This window comes from Oncorhynchus mykiss, chromosome 32 (assembly GCF_013265735.2).
Source record: "Oncorhynchus mykiss isolate Arlee chromosome 32, USDA_OmykA_1.1, whole genome shotgun sequence".
Classification (NCBI taxonomy): domain Eukaryota; kingdom Metazoa; phylum Chordata; class Actinopteri; order Salmoniformes; family Salmonidae; genus Oncorhynchus; species Oncorhynchus mykiss.
Genome location: NC_050572.1, coordinates 36,577,774 through 36,594,509, shown reverse-complemented (window position 1 = coordinate 36,594,509; position 16,736 = coordinate 36,577,774). Strand labels below are relative to the sequence as shown.

Sequence of the window (16,736 nt, the reverse complement as noted above, 5' to 3'; positions counted from 1 at the left end):
CTATGTTAGCTAGCAGCTGGCTATGGCTATCCAACACTGGACCTCTTCCAAGTCAAAGTAAGCTTTTGGTGGTATTAATTTATTGCCACCGGTCTAACTGCTAAACTGCTTTCTGACTGTACACTGTGTTGCATGATTGTAGGTGGTTTACCAACGCGTTAGTATAGGTGTGTTGACTATGTTGTGACAAAGATGTAGGCTGTGTGTAGCAGTTACAGGGCATGATATGGTTTGGCTTGGAAAGTTTTTTTCGCCTGGTCACACAGCTAATGTGTTGTGCACTGAAGTCCACAAGGAAAGGGAAAAGGTGAGAGGAGAACCCGTAGACAGTTGAGAGAAGGAATTATGTGTACAACATGCAAAGTGATCATGCTGTTTTTATGTGGCTGCTATGAAAGTGAACTGTATTCGGGGGTGTATTCATTCTGTCGATTCTGTTGAAAAATATTTCTTAAACGAAAGCAAATGGAACGAAACGGGGATAAACATACCTGAATTTGTCCAATAGAAACTCTTGTTTGCAACTGTTGGACTAATGAATACACCCTAGATCAGCTAGATGCAGGCAAGAGTGTGCAAGGCGGTATTGAATGTGTCACTGTCTGTCACCTTGATTACTCAAAATTCGCTCGATATGGGCACCTACGTTATAAACTTTCATTCATAGACTAGGTTGTAGCAACCTCATGATGGGTATAGGGAAAAGTAGTAGCATAAAACCAGCTGTGTTACATTGAGCTAGGTGAATGGAATAATGAATGTCCATGGTACTGGAGTGTGTGTGTGTGTGTGTCAAATCAAATCAAATCAAATTTTATTTGTCACATACACATGGTTAGCAGATGTTAATGCGAGTGTAGCGAAATGCTTGTGCTTCTAGTTCCGACAATGCAGTAATAACAAGTAATCTAACTAACAATTCCAAAACTACTGCCTTGTACACAGTGTAAGGGGATAAAGAATTTGTACATAAGGATATATGAATGAGTGATGGTACAGAGCAGCATAGGCAAGATACAGTAGATGGTATCGAGTACAGTATATACATATGAGATGAGTATGTAAACAAAGTGGCATAGTTAAAGTGGCTAGTGATACATGTATTACATAAGGATACAGTCGATGATATAGAGTACAGTATATACGTATGCATATGAGATGAATAATGTAGGGTAAGTAACATTATATAAGGTAGCATTGTTTAAAGTGGCTAGTGATATATTTACATAATTTCCCATCAATTCCCATTATTAAAGTGGCTGGAGTTGAGTCAGTGTCAGTGTGTTGGCAGCAGCCACTCAATGTTAGTGGTGGCTGTTTAACAGTCTGATGGCCTTGAGATAGAAGCTGTTTTTCAGTCTCTCGGTCCCAGCTTTGATGCACCTCTACTCACCTCGGGTGAACAGGCAGTGGCTCGGGTGGTTGATGTCCTTGATGATCTTTATGGCCTTCTTGTGACATCGGGTGGTATAGGTGTCCTGGAGGGCAGGTAGTTTGCCCCCGGTGATGCGTTGTGCAGACCTCACTACCCTCTGGAGAGCCTTACGGTTGAGGGCGGAGCAGTTGCCGTACCAGGCGGTGATACAGCCCGCCAGGATGCTCTCGATTGTGCATCTGTAGAAGTTTGTGAGTGCTTTTGGTGACAAGCCGAATTTCTTCAGCCTCCTGAGGTTGAAGAGGCGCTGCTGCGCCTTCTTCACAATGCTGTCTGTGTGAGTGGACCAATTCAGTTTGTCTGTGATGTGTATGCCGAGGAACTTAAAACTTGCTACCCTCTCCACTACTGTTCCATCGATGTGGATAGGGGGGTGTTCCCTCTGCTGTTTCCTGAAGTCCACAATCATCTCCTTAGTTTTGTTGACGTTGAGTGTGAGGTTATTTTCCTGACACCACACTCCGAGGGCCCTCACCTCCTCCCTGTAGGCCGTCTCGTCGTTGTTGGTAATCAAGCCTACCACTGTTGTGTCGTCCGCAAACTTGATGATTGAGTTGGAGGCGTGCGTGGCCACGCAGTCGTGGGTGAACAGGAAGTACAGGAGAGGGCTCAGTGTGTGTGTGTGTGTGTGCGCGCACAAGTAGAAAAACATGTTGATTCACCCTACTTGTAGAGGAACGCCTATGCAATCTTCCTCTCTGTCATACAGTAGCCAACCTACTTTTAGTCTTTGTTGTCCTAGACTAGGCTACCAGGCTAAAAGGCATGCCAGCAAGCCTAACCTAATTTCATGGCCGACGATGAGCCAACTCGTTCACGTTAGCCTAATATATCTAGTTACATGTTGAACTTCCATCCTCTCAGGCCAGGGGCACAATGTATCCCCCCAGAGACTTTATGGTTGGATCAGAATTGCCGTTATAATCATTGGCTGGTACACCAAGTCCACAAGTCCAAATCCCTATCTCCATCCATGGCTAATTTAGGAAAGGGACGATTTTATCTAACTAGCTAGCCACCGGAGGACAACTTCACAACGAGATGATTTTTTTTTTTACAATTCTATCAGTGCTTTTGATGCAATATGATTTGTGTGAAGTTAAATAAAAAATGGCTTCACTTGACACTTTTGTTTGGTGCGCCAGGACCATTCACAGTAGAGCTCACTCAGTTTAGCTCAACACTGATTGGCTATTATTTTATTTAAACATTATCAAGGGAGTCCAAATGCTTGCTGGCTTCTCTTGCTAATGAATTCAATGCTACAGGTGGCAACAATGTCATACTCTTTTTGGCCAGACATACTGAGACAGAGGGATGCTGTTTCGCTCAGTTGGATGCTTTCTCTGGTGAGATACATTCAGCCACTTGCGAATTGAAGGACAATTATGAAACACAAATATCATAAATACGCACCACTGCACACAAACACACACGCAGACACACAAACGCGCACATACTATCACTCTGTGTCTGAGGGCACACTGTCAGGTAGAGTAGGCCAGAAGGCTAAACTGAAAAACCTAACCTCCATCAAATAAAAAGATGGCGGCGACGCAAAAGTACTTCTGTGCTTCTGGGTGTTTATTTACATAGTGAATACGGAAGAAAAACAACAGTACTGCCATCCAAAGTATCCATTATGGGACAGCTATAAAAAATGTAATTAAAATAACAATGCTGCCCCATCAATAGCTCAATCCAAAATGGTCCCCCCCTTGAACTGAAAGAGAGGCTCCTTTTTGTAGGGGAAGCCCCTCCCATCAGAGCATACCCAGCACTAATTAATTAGCAATTACCTTCATCAAAGCTTACATTTCCCACTCAGCTAAACATCATGAATGATATGCATTGCAACACGTTTCTCATGATACAATATACCAATATAACATTTACAAAATCCCATCCCTACTGACATGGAGTCTTCCAATAAGCTCATTCACATGAACGAGCCATTCGGGACAGGCACTACAAAGCCAGCCCGATTACCGTACCTCTGGTCCTTATCCCAGCATACACGGAAGCTACAGAGACGGAGAGAGGGGAACAGAACCAAACAAACAACGCACTCATCCATAACATTGATAAGTACAATAAACGTTGCTTAAATTAAACATGAACGCTTGTCTGTATATTCTTTATGCCATGAACTGTTACTGACGGGAGGAAAGAATAAAGTGTGAAATGTATGTACTAAGAGAGTTAACGTCTCTATCTTAGTACATACAACTCTCATTGTTAATGTAGCTAATAACAGAGCAGGGAGGCGCGATTAATGTGTGTGTGTGTTGGTGTACTGACGGACTTCTCCGTCACACACTCCCTCTGTGGGGGCCCGTGAGGCGACTGTATTGGCACGGCTGAGGCTGCTGCGTTGAAGGTGTTCTTACTGCTTCTAACATGGACGCCGGGGTCTTCATCGTCATCATCCTCTTCCCCCTCCTCGTTGTTGGCTCCCTTGTGCATGAGGGTGGTGCAGCTGAACTGGCTCAGAGGCTTCTCTAGAAACCCAAATCTAGGAAAACAGATATTAAAGTTCACACATAACAGACATAAGTTCAGGGGTGTGGCAATACAGTGCATTTGGAAAGTATTCCCTTTGGCACATTTTGCCTTATACTAAAATGAATGTAATTTTTTCCCCCCCTAATCAATCTACACACAATACCCCATAATGACAAAGCGACAACAGGTTTTACATTTGTTTTGCAAATGTATCCAAAATAAAAAACAGAAATACCTTATTTACAGATTTTGCTATGAGACACAAAATTGAGCTCAGGTGCATCCTGTTTCCATTGATCAGCCTTGAAATGCTTCTACAACTTGATTGGGGTCCACCTGTGGTAAATTCAATTTATTGGACATGGTTTGGAAAGGCACACACCTGTCTATATAAGGTCCCACAGTTGACAGTGCATGTCAGAGCAAAAACCAAGCCATGAGGTTGAAATAATTGTCCGTAGAGCTCCAAGACAGGGTTGTGTCGAGGCACAGATCTGGGGAAGGATACCAACACATTTCTGCTGCATTAAACGTCCCAAAGAACACAGTGGCCTCCATCATTTTTAAATGGAACCACCAAGACTCTTCCTAGAGCTGGTCGCCCGGCCAAGCTAAGCAATCGGGGGAGAAGGGCCTTGGTCAGGGAGGTGACCAAGAACCCAATGGTCACTCTGACAGAGCTCCAGAGTTCATCTGTGGAGATGGGGGAACCTTCCAGAAGGACAACCATCTCTGCAGCACTCCACCAATCAGACCTTTATGGTAGAGTGGCCAAACGGAAGCCACTCCTCAGTAAAAGGCAAATGACAACCCACTTAGAGTTTGCCAAAAGGCATCTAAAGGACTCACAGACCATGAGAAACAATATTCTCTGGTCTGGAAAAACCAAGATTTAAGTTTTTGGCCTGAATGCCAAGTGTCCCATCTGGAGGAAACCTGGCACCATCCCTACCATCTCCCAGTCACTGCTGGTGGCAGTGACTGGGAGACTAGTCAGGATCGAGGGAAAGATGAATGGAGCAAAGAGAGATCCTTGATGAAAACCGCTCCAGAGCACTCAGGACCTCAGACTAGGGCGACGGTTCACCTTCCAACAGGACAACGGCCCTAAGCACACAGCCAAGACAATGGCTTAGAGATGAGTCTCTGAATGTCCTTAAGTGGCCCAGCCAAAGCCCGGACTTGAACCCAATCGAACATCTCTGGAGAGACCTGACAATAGCTGTGCAACGCCGCTCCCCATCCAACCTGACATAGCTTTGCAAAAATGTCAAAAAAACAGTTTTTGCTTTGTCATTATTGGGTGTCGATTCCTGAGGGAAATGTTTTAAAAAATCAATTTTAGAATAATGCTGTAACAAAATGTGGAAAAGGTCAAGGGGTCTGAATACTTTTCGAATGCACTGCACAAGAGATATTCAGAAGTTCAATAGAATGTTTCCAGTGCATATTATCAGTCTCTTACACCTCTAGTTTGTTCTTCCATTCAACCTTCTGATTCAGCGAACATATTTATTCCCTAGCCTGGTCCCAGAACTTTATGCTGTCTTGCTAACAATTGGAGTGACAATGGCCATAGGAGTTGGCAAGACAGCACAAACAGACCTGGGATGGGGCTATTCTGGGTTACACAGCGCGGCCTGGCTCTGATTCTTGAGTCTGTTGCGGTGGAACAGGTGAGGAGCCTTCTCCCGCGGATAGGGCAGCAGGGACACCATGACTGGGGAGAGCTGGGTCACGAGCTTACTCAGGGTCAGAGGACGAAAAGCAGAAGACTGAGGACCAATTCCAAACGGGTGCCTATTCCCTAGGCACTAGATATTCATTTGTTTGGGTTTGGGCATAAGAGTGAGGAGCAATCCTACAGTGGGAGGACAAAATCACACGAGTCATACTGTAGAATTTCCTTAACTTCTTATGGCTGCAGGGGCAGTATTGAGTAGCTTGGATGAAAGGTGCCCAGAGTAAACGGCCTGCTCCTCAGTCTCAGTTGCTAATATATGCATATTATTATTAGTATTGGAAAGAAAACAAGTTTCTAAAACTGTTTGAATGATGTTTGTGAGTATAACAGAACTCATATGGCAGGCAAAAACCTGAGAAGAAATCCAAACAGGAAGTGAGAAATCTGAGGTTGGTATATTTTTAACCCAGGCCCTATTGAATTCACATTGGGATATGAATGAAGTTGCACTTCCTAGGGCTTCCACTAGATGTCAACCATCTTTAGAAACTTGAATGAGGCTTCTGCTATGTTGTGGGACTGAATAAGAGCTTAATGAGTCAGCTTACTGGCAGAGAGCCATTTCCTGGTAATGCGCATTCCACATGATATCGACTTGCTTCTGTAGACACAAAGGAATTCTCCGGTTGGAACATTATTGAAGATTTATGATAAAAACATCCTAATGATTGATTCTATACTCAGTTTGAAATGTTTCTTCGACCTGTAATATAACTTTTTGAAGTTTTTGCCCAAAGTTTTTGTCCAAACGCACAAGCGTTTGGATATGTGTACCTAACGCTAACAAAAGGAGCTACTTTGACATAAATAACGGACATTATCGAACAAATCAAGCAATTATTGTGGAACTGCGATTCCTGGGAGTGCATTCTGATGAAGATCATCAAAGGTAAGGGAATATTTATCATGTAATTTCGGGTTTCTGTTGACTCCAACATGGCATCTAATTTGATTAATTTTCTGAGCGCCGTCTCAGATTATTGCATGGTTTGCTTTTTCCGTAAAGTTTTTTTGAAATCTGACACAGCGGTTGCATTAAGTAGAGGTATATCTATAATTCCATGTGTATAACTTGTATTATCATCTACATTTATGATGAGTATTTCTGTTGAATCGATGTGGCTATGCAAAATCACTGGATGTTTCTGGAACTAGTGAACGTAACGCTCCAATGTAAACTCAGAGGCCTGTAATTTTCATCATAGGTACACTTCAACTATGACAGACAAAATGAGAAAAAAAATCCAGAAAATCACATTGTAGGATTTTTTATGAATTTGTTTTGGCCTGGACCTGACAGCATAACAGCAATAGACCTCAAATTACTTACAGAACTGTCTGTCAGATGTTAGGAGCTGACATTAAACATCCTGTCACTCATATCTGACAAGTCTTAAATCTGTCTCAATCAGTCCTATGAGTCCTATGGGATGGGAGGTAGCTAGACATCATTCAAGGAGAGATGGCTTTCCAAACCAAACCATTTGGTTCTTTACTGCAACATAGAAATCACTCAACATGTAATGTGGTAGTGGATAGATAGTCACGCACGCACCCACACCACCCTAGCCCTCCCCCACTCCCCACACACCTTTGGTCTGTCCTTTGTGGCCTCCACCCTGTTCCTGAGGGTGGGGAACGCAGCAGGAGCCCTACCTCCTCCTGGATACCCCTTGGGTCCTTCCTAATGAACGTAGCAGAAGAAGCTGTACAGACACTGGGACAGACCGAGCAGATAGCCAGGTAAAGGTAAAGGTTACCTGAAAAACAGAGCTGAAATGCTACAGTTGGATTGGTGCAGCTAGTTTGTTTATGTTTACTGCTGTCGGCACCATCTTCAGGAGACAGAGGTACAGTTAGCCATCCATCCATTCATTCAGGCAGTCAGCCAGCCAGTCTATTTCAAGCTGCTAGTAAAACACAGAATCTGGGTTTGTGTCACATCATCATTCCTTTTTTTTTTCAAAAGACATTTACTAAGGTCATAAGAGCTATTCTGGTACTAGATGCAGACACACCGGGTGCTGCGTTACCCTATAATAACCCTGATATACTATACCACCACCGCTGGTTAAACAGTACTGCCTGTCAAAGCAGTAGCCTCTGTTGAGTCAACATCTCCTCTGGAATATACAGTTGCAAAGGTCAAATCCCCACTCTGTGGTGTTTGGTACTAACCTCATACAACTGCCTCTTTATAGGTCAGTGCCACGTCTCCTGTATAAACAAAGCACTTAAAGTGATAGTTTAGCGCAGTAGGTGAAATGTTTTGTGCATGGAGGTTTGGCCGCCACACAATTTCTGGACGTATTAGATGTGGTGTATAATCTACGTACATAGATTATTCTGGATATAGACTTTAACTGCTAATCACATTGGCTCTAAGCATCTTCTTAATAATAACCAAATTAGTAAATATCCCCTCCAGCCTTGCTGCGCGGTGACTGACCTGCCATACTCATTAATACGTGAATTAGATAATAATAAAAAAAATAAATTTATATACACCTACCCAAATAATAGTGTAAAAAATATGTGCACAAAAATAAGTCCAGAAAAGATTGTAACATTTGCTACCGCTGTAGCTGCCTGTTACCTGCTAACCTCAAGGGCTTGGGTTTCATCATCCCGGATACATTGCCCAGGTGGATGTATGCTGATCTGGTCATATGAAATAACCATTGTCATTACTGTAAAATGAATCGTTAACACGTTCACGAGTGAGCGTCGTTATTGCAGCAACACGTGCCCGCTTTGTTAAAACGTTGCATTCGAGCCCTCTCGGGCAGTTTGTTGTTCTATATGTGGCACATCTTGCAATTGCTACATTGTAACATTCACAAAAACTCAATGACAACATTATGTCAACCTTGTCACGTTTTACAAACTTACCGTTTCCTTCTTTTGTGGCTTCGGGCACGTCTGCTTTATAAAATAACGCTTATCTTCGTCCCTGACTCCCTGGATTTGTTAACAAAAAATGTAGGCCTAAGGGTGTGTTGGTAAATTAAATCTGGAGTGTCAGAGTGCGCTCAGAGGGCGCTCAGAGTGCGTCCAGAGTGCGTTCAGAGGGCGCACTGGGCGTTCGTAAATTCAGAGCGTTGTCAGATGCGTTGTTAGATTGTCCGTTGGTAAATTCCGAGGGTTTCGCTCTCTGTGCGTCCAGAGCGCATACTGGACGCTCTGGCCTAGGAGTAGGGTTGACCCCAAAGTTCTGACCTCACAACGGCTGTCAAGCACCCAAGCTAACTGGATATCTTGCTGTCTTCTTCCAGACACAAATGAGAGAACGCCTTTTAGGCTGTTTTCGTGTTGGCGTTGTTGACTTGTAACTGTGCTGCTGGCAACAATTGATTATGCTTTTTTTTGCCGAGGTTTACACGGTCCATATTCAACGGGTGTTGAGCATTCATAAATTGATCAGTTATTCTGCACTCTGGCACACTCGGACGAAAGTGCTCTGAAATCGGAGTAGATAGCCAGAGTGAATTTACGAACGCACCCCTAGTATCTAGGCAACAGCAAATCGGGGTCTAGTGTGGAGCAGAACGTGACAGCACGCGAACAAAGAGAAGTGCCGAATCCAATGTATTGGTTAACAATGAGGAACCTATGCATTTCAAGACAGGTCAGAATTATTATAACAATTGCTGTGGAGTATCTAATGCATGTTCCTTGCTTTCATTGTAGAGAATTGTTTTCTTCTTCAACAGGACACAATATCTATGATACAAATAATAAAAAGCAAAGGCACACGGGTATATTTTATTTTATTTTAAATGCCAGACATTTCAAAAACACTGCAAATTCAGTTCATTTCCCATTTGAAAGAATTGACTTGACATATTTCGACATGAGGTCATTTCCAAACTGTCAACAAAGCTAATAACAACATCTAACCTTCACAGAACACCTAACATCCTGACAATCATTTTCAATGCGCTATTTCGCTCAGACATCTCTCCCTGTCCTCCTATGAAGACATCCAAGCCCCATTCCTTATCCTTCACGCCTGGGAGAGCACCTGAAGACTGTATAAACTCAATATCACAACTCCTCCCTGGAATACATATCAAATCAAATGAATATTGTGAAACTACCTTGCCACAATTCTCTCCTACAATATCTTCTCATATTTCACTCAATTGGTTTTTGTGTTAAATATCAAATTCAGTTCAATTACAGGTATACAAAGGAATATCAATAAAGGTACTATCAATGACAAACACAATTGTATTAATAAAACTCACCAGAAAGTCTGTTTATACAAGGCACATAAAATGGAGGACATATAGAGAGGTGTTAACGAATGACAATGGAAGGTTAATAAACTACACGCATACTCTACTGTATGTTTGAATAAATATGCTACTCACATGCATCTAGAACAAATGGAAGACAAATATCATTTGAGCTGTTATTTCAGGGGAAGATCTTACCTTCAAACTATTAAGAATAAAAATAAAAAAAATTGTCCAAGAGGTATCGTCAGTCCTTGTCCACGGACGACATGATCAGTGCTGCATACCTGTTACAGACGTAACTTGTGTCAAAACAATTTAAGAAATGCGGGGAAATGGATTACTGTTCAAATGATCTTTACCTGGAGAATTTGCATTGGTCACACCGGTACAAGGATAGCTTTCCATCTGAACGTTTCAGTTAAGGCATAATCAATGTGATCCACAAAAGGAGTAGATGGAAGGATGGACACGCAAACGAGATTGGCCCTCAGGAATGCGAACCGAAGTGCATGGTCTTCTTCATACCTTGTAAACCTTGGCACCAGGTATTGCTGGGACCACTTCTTCACTGTAGATCAACTTCTGATCTTCAAAGAACTGCCTAATACCCATCTCAGCTATATCCACACCAACAACTGGGTGTCCCATATCTACAAGCCTGCGTATCAACAGGTAGGAGGAGATAATTCAGGCATGTGCAAGTTCTTTCTAAATAAAAAATAAATAAAAAAACACGTCTATGGTTATAGAAGTGTAATATTATGTTTGTGTGTGTGTGTTGAATTTCCGCAACCTACCATTTCATATCAACGGCTTTCCCACATAGTGGGAAGAAAAACCGGACTCCCTTCAGTTCACAGAGAACCTTGTCAATATAGCTCTCCAACATGCTATTACATAAGAAAAATGAGCAATGTTGTACCACTGAAAAAGGCAGTGAAAGGCATCTCAGTCATTTCACACAATAAGCCTATTCAGATGACAGACACACCTTTAATGATTACACTCTGTAATTCCTTGAGAACTACAGCTAGAGATTCAGTAATATGAAAAGAAAAATAAGTACTGAGAGCCAATCTCTCCCTCTTTCCAACCTTGTTCCCATTCTCCCAGAGTCCTGACTCTATACGCTTGAGCTTCCATTCTGTAATACCTTCCACCCGCTCAGACAGCAAGAAAATAACAACAGAGGAAATGGGTGGAATGCCAGACCCAATCACATTGCCAAACTGAAATTTTACTGCTGATCAATTCAAATCAAATGTTATTTGTCACATACACATGGTTATCAGATGTCAATGTGAGTGTAGCAAAATGCTTGTGCTTCTAGTTACGACAGTGCAGTAATCTCTAACAAGAGATCTAACAATTCCACAACAACTACCTAATACACACAATCTAAAGGGGTGAATGAGAATATGTACAAGTAAGTATATGGATGAGCGATGTCCGAGCGGCATAGGCAAGGTACGATAGATGGTATAAAATACAGTATATACATGTGATATGAGTAATGTAAGATATGTAAACATTGTTAAAGTGCCATTATTTAGAGTGGCATTGTATAAAGTGTCTAGTGAGCCATTGATTAAAGTGGCCAGTGATTGGGTCTCAATATAGACAGCAGCCTTTCTGAGTTAGTGATGGCTGTTTAGCAGTCTGATGGCCTTGGGATAGAAGCTGTTTTTCAGTCTCTGGGTTCCAGCTTTGATGCACCGGTACTGACCTCGCCTTCTGGATGATAGCGGTGTGAACAGGAGGTGGCTCAGGTGGTTGATGTCCTTGATGATCTTTTGCACTATCCATCCAAACACATACAGGCAGCTATAAATAATGAGTCATCCAGAGGCCATTAACCCATAAATAATATAATTTCTTTCTTCATAAGTGACAAATCAAATATTGTATGTGTGAAGCTAGATGATAGTACCATTGACATAAGTCATAAGTAGATGTACACATGACGAATTCAAGAGCAGAGAAGTATATGTAGCCAGTGATGTATATCAACTTGGAAAGTATTCAGGCCCCTTCCATTTTCTGTATTTTGTTACGTTACAGCCTTATTCTAAAATGGATTAAATAAAAGTGTTCCTTATCAATCTACACACAATACCCCACAATGACAAAGCGAAAACAGGTTTTTAGACATTTTTGCAAATGTATTAAAAATAGAAAACATAAATACCTTATTCACATAAGTACTCAGACCCTTTGATATGAGACTCGAAATTGAACTCCAGTACCGTTTCCATTGATCATCCTTGAGATGTTTCTACATCCTGATTGGAGTGCACCTGTGGTACATTCAATTGATTGGACATGATTTGGAAAGGCACACACCTGTCCATTTAAGGTCCGAAAGTTGACAGTGCATGTCAGAGCGAAAATCAAGCCATGAGGTTGAAAGAATTGTCCATTGAGCTCAGAGACAGGATTGTGTCGAGGCACAGATCTGGGGAAGAGTACCAAAACAAATTCTGGAGCATTGAAGGTCCCCAAGTACACAGTGGTCTCCATCATTCTTAATTGGAAGAAGTTTGGAACCACCAAGACTCTTTCTAGAGCTGGCCGCCAGGCCAAACTGAGCAATTGGGGGAGAAGGGCCTTGGTCAGGGAGGTGACCAAGAACACAATGGCCACTCTAACAGAGCTCCAGAGTTCCTCATTGGAGTTGGGAGAACCTTCCAAAAGGACAACAATCTCTGCAGCATTCCACCAATCAGGCCTTTTTGGTAGAGTGGCCAGACGGAAGCCGCTCCTCAGTAAATAGCACGACAGCCCGCTTGGATTTTGATGAAACCAAGATTGAACTCTTTGGCCTGAATGCCATGCATCACATCTGGAGGAAACCTGGCACTATCTCTACGGTGAAGCATGGTGATGGCAGCGTCATGCTGACTAGTCAAGGATCATATCACCTCCACCTTACATGTCACCGTAGACCAACCGCAATTTGCATACCGCCCCAATAGGTCCACAGACGATGCAATCGCCATCACACTGCGCTATCTCATTCCTCTTGTCATCTGGACAAGAGGAATACCTATGTAAGAATGCTATTCATTGACTACAGCTCAGCATTCAACACCATAGTACCCTCCAAGCTCATCATTAAGCTTGATCCCCTGGGTCTCAACCCCAGCCCTGTGCGATTGGGTCCTGGACTCCCTGATGGATCATTAGCCAAAATTTCTACAAACTTGTTTTTGCTTTGTCATCATGGGGTATTGTGTGTAAATTGATGAGGAAAAAAATTATTTAATCCATTTTAGAATAAGGCTGTAACATAACAGAATGTAAAAAAAGTAAAGGGGTCTGAATACTTTCCGAATGCACTGTATATCATGTGCCTCTACACCTGTAGTCAAACATGATTTTGCCAGAGGGAAATCGGCTGAACCAGCTGTCTCAGCAGTTATTTAAATTGTATCATCATTCATTAACTACTGATCCCATACAGTGGCAATACAAAATGGCTACTCACTCTTTATTACAGCTACTACTATTCCATTCAGGTAAAGAGATTTAGAAACTATTTTTACATTTATTTTTCCCTAAACAAAAACGTAATCCTGGATCAGTTATGTTACAAGTCTGGAAATGTATGACTTTTACAATACTGTGTTTACTAATGAGTAAAGAACATGGGTTTATTTATATAAAAACATATTTATTGACATTTCTTCATTCCATCATAAGTAAAAATGATTCACCCAATTCAAGTCACATCATGCCACTAAAAAGCTGAAGACAAGCCACGGAGAGTATTTTTTTCAATATGTCCGTATTTGAAACCTAAATAAAGAGTCATCACTGGTTCCTCAGTTGGTCTTTAGAGTGATGAGATGCACTTTTTCTGTGAAGAAGTCCATGCCCCGAGCCTTCTCTCTGTCTGTGAGGGCATCTAGTGACTGCAGCAACTCTATATCACAGCTCTTCCCTGGAATTAAAAACACAATCACACATGGAAACTAATCTCTATATCCCCCCCGACGATGTACATATCACATTTATTTCTATGTAGTTTGATCTGAAAAATCAAATACGGACAGAATTACAATAACAGAGACAATCTCTGCCATGAAATAACTTACCAAATAGACTTTGCACTTGCTCGTCGGGTACAAAAAAAGGAGGACCTAAAGAAAAAAGGGGTATTCATTTTAACTCGGATGTACTTACAAGTGACACTGCGGTCTAATACAAATAGCATATCATCATTAGCTACAATGCTAGCTACGGGAAAAGCTGTTACCTTTGTACACTTCCGGGTTGTAGAGCAAAGTGTCCAAGAGGTATCGGCAGTCCTTGTCCATTAACGACGTGATCAGAGCCGCGTACCTGTTACATACAGAAGCGACAGAGTTTGCCATCAGCCAAAGACTCTTCCCATCATGCCATGCTCTGTTCTCATGTTGACTTTCAGAAGAAAGTGAAGTTCATGTGGTCATACTTCTGTCTGTCCCGTGGGTTGATGGCCACCAAGGAGCCTCTGTCCCAAATCCCTCCAAACTGACCCTCAATGGCACTGTTATACAAAGTGAGAGGATGTCATACTGTAAATGGCCTCCTCCTTCTGACCCAGTCAAAAGAGAAAATGTATTGATAATAGTTTAGACTCTTACCTGGAGAAATTGTATAGATCACATTGGTACAAGGATATATTTCTCTCTGAGCTCTGTGGAAGAAAAGCATATGAACCACACAAGTTAAACGCACTGCAACATTAGCTCTTTCGCTATTGGAACATGACTGTGCATATTGGCAGCAGAGTCTTAAAATAATTCTATGGACTCCTTTCACAAACACCAATCATTATCTATGCTGGATCTGTAGCTGGTATGAATAAAATCCAAGACTTTGAACTTCTAGGGTAAGAATGCATTGTTTCCCCTATATGCCACCACAGCAATTGTTGGTTTTCATGCGTAGATGTATGCCTCAGGACGACCACATCCGCAGGAAGAACCCCACACTGCCACCGCTGCTGAAAGAAAATCCTCCAACACCTTGTAACATCTCGTCTTCCACATACTCCTCCATTGTAGCGTCATAGCAGCCAACCCAGGCGCTCTCTGGCACACAGTACCTTGTAAACCTTGGCTCCAGGTAATGCAGAAACTGTCTCTTCACTGTAAGTCATGTTACTCTCCTCAAAGAACTGCTTGATGGCCTTCTCTGCAATCTCCACCCCTACAACAGAATGGCCCATATCAGCCAGCCTGGAGTCGAACACGTGGTAAAAGACAGTAAGGTCAAAGGTCATTTATGGATGTTAATTCACGAACTGTGACTTTCACTAGTTAATGTTAATTGAGAACACACGTTTGTTTGTAATGCACATCACTTACCATTTCATGTCGAGAGCTTTCCCACATAGAGGGAAGAAGAACTTAACCCCCTTCCGTCCGTCGAGAACTTTCTCAATATTACTCTCCAGCATCCTATAAATATAATCAAATTCGTCATATGAAATTTACCTTATGGGCCTAGGAATAACATGCTGGCAGAGGCATGTTAAACAAACATGTATTTAATACAAGCATGAATTCACTCTTTAATCCACATCATTGTAAGGTAAATCAAAGAGATCCTTACTTGTTTACGTGGGGCCGGTGCCAGCCTGTTTGGTCTTCCCTCCACCGTTCCTCCCACTCTCCCAGGGCCATCACTCTGTCCGTCTGGGCTGACAACATTTTGTTTGTCTGACACCAACTAGAGTTGGTCAATGAGGGGGAACAAAGAGAAAGGATAGGTGAAAATGACCTCTTTCACACAACTGATCCAGAGAGGGAGTTCACGGGTGGTATTCTATGCACGCCCACACACGCGTAAAAACAGTCAATATGGACTGTGCCAGGCTAATTGTATAGAATTGTGTCATGTCATTGTGACTCATGATCATTACGTGTGAAAGACTAGGGGTGTGCACTTTGAGGCAAAAACTACAGATACGGTTGGAAGACTTTGGGCTTTTCATATAAAAAGGGCTCTTTGTTTACCTACCAATGTTTAGGGTCATTTGTCAATTGTTCGGGTCAGTCTGTTGAGATATCGTCCCTAAAGTGGATAACACTACTAAAGGGATATGGAGTAGTCCAGACTCCAGACTGACCTAGTACTGGTCAATCATATGCTGATCAGCAAAAATGTTTATTGAGGTGTGTCAAAGACCAGTGTAGGCCTATTCATGAGCAGAATTGCCTCATTTGACACGGGTGGCCTAAAAACATGATACAAAGAACAGCTATCATTCAGGATAAACCATCATTTCACAGGCAACTTTATAGGAAATACAACAGCATGGTATTTTGTAAAGGAACCTCCCCCTATAACACCGATCACCAGAGAATGAATTTCATAATCTTGCTGTAGACATTTAGAAATTAGTAAATGGGCGTATTATTACGATTGTGTTACGCAAGTTTTTAGTAGGCCCAAATAGTAGTCCTGTAAACAGAGCAGCAATTATATCGACTGCATTAGTGACTTTAGCAGTGTGTATTGAAAATAGTTTGCCGTACGCAGTCTTTCTCTAAGCCAATTCCGATTCGACATAACGTATCAGCTTACCTCGGCTTCCCGCCAAGCATAAACATTACGCTGACGAACATAACTGAACTCGACTCGTACAACATGTCCACGGTCGTCGCTTACCTTCTCAAAAATGTTGATATCGATTTATACGTGATCTTCACCGAGCCACAGCCAATGAGTTGCACTACTGGTGTGGGAGGAGCCTTTGTCAACACTGCTCTCCACGTGATCGACAGCGGATGTTCATTTCAAAGGTGATTTTTTCCCC

At 42.2% G+C, this 16,736-nt stretch overlaps 1 protein-coding gene, 1 long non-coding RNA gene and 1 pseudogene across 4 annotated transcripts; all 3 read right to left on the bottom strand.

The window, feature by feature from the left end:
- Positions 1–3,001: 3,001 nt before the first annotated feature.
- On the bottom strand, positions 3,002–9,141 carry LOC110489338. The gene is made up of 3 exons (XR_002468559.2): positions 8,577–9,141; positions 7,276–7,444; positions 3,002–3,950 (listed from the first exon to the last, which is right to left on the bottom strand). It is a non-coding gene; the product is annotated as an uncharacterized LOC110489338 (long non-coding RNA).
- A 992-nt stretch (positions 9,142–10,133) lies between these two features.
- Positions 10,134–11,071, bottom strand: LOC110487616 (annotated as a pseudogene).
- Positions 11,072–13,580: 2,509 nt separating this feature from the next.
- LOC110489313 (probable thiopurine S-methyltransferase) lies at positions 13,581–16,736 on the bottom strand. 3 transcript variants are annotated; one of them, XM_036971303.1, is made up of 9 exons: positions 16,589–16,736; positions 15,530–15,646; positions 15,283–15,375; positions 15,021–15,153; positions 14,557–14,609; positions 14,385–14,459; positions 14,187–14,272; positions 14,026–14,070; positions 13,581–13,871 (listed from the first exon to the last, which is right to left on the bottom strand). In XM_036971303.1, the coding sequence occupies exons 2-9, from the start codon at positions 15,625–15,627 to the stop codon at positions 13,753–13,755; spliced, it is 702 nt and encodes a 233-aa protein (XP_036827198.1). In that variant the 5' UTR covers positions 15,628–15,646; positions 16,589–16,736; the 3' UTR covers positions 13,581–13,752. The 3 variants fall into 3 exon arrangements, with proteins under 3 accessions (XP_036827198.1, XP_021417707.2, XP_036827197.1); XM_021562032.2 differs by having other exon boundaries at positions 16,505–16,629; XM_036971302.1 differs by lacking the exon at positions 14,385–14,459 and having other exon boundaries at positions 16,505–16,630.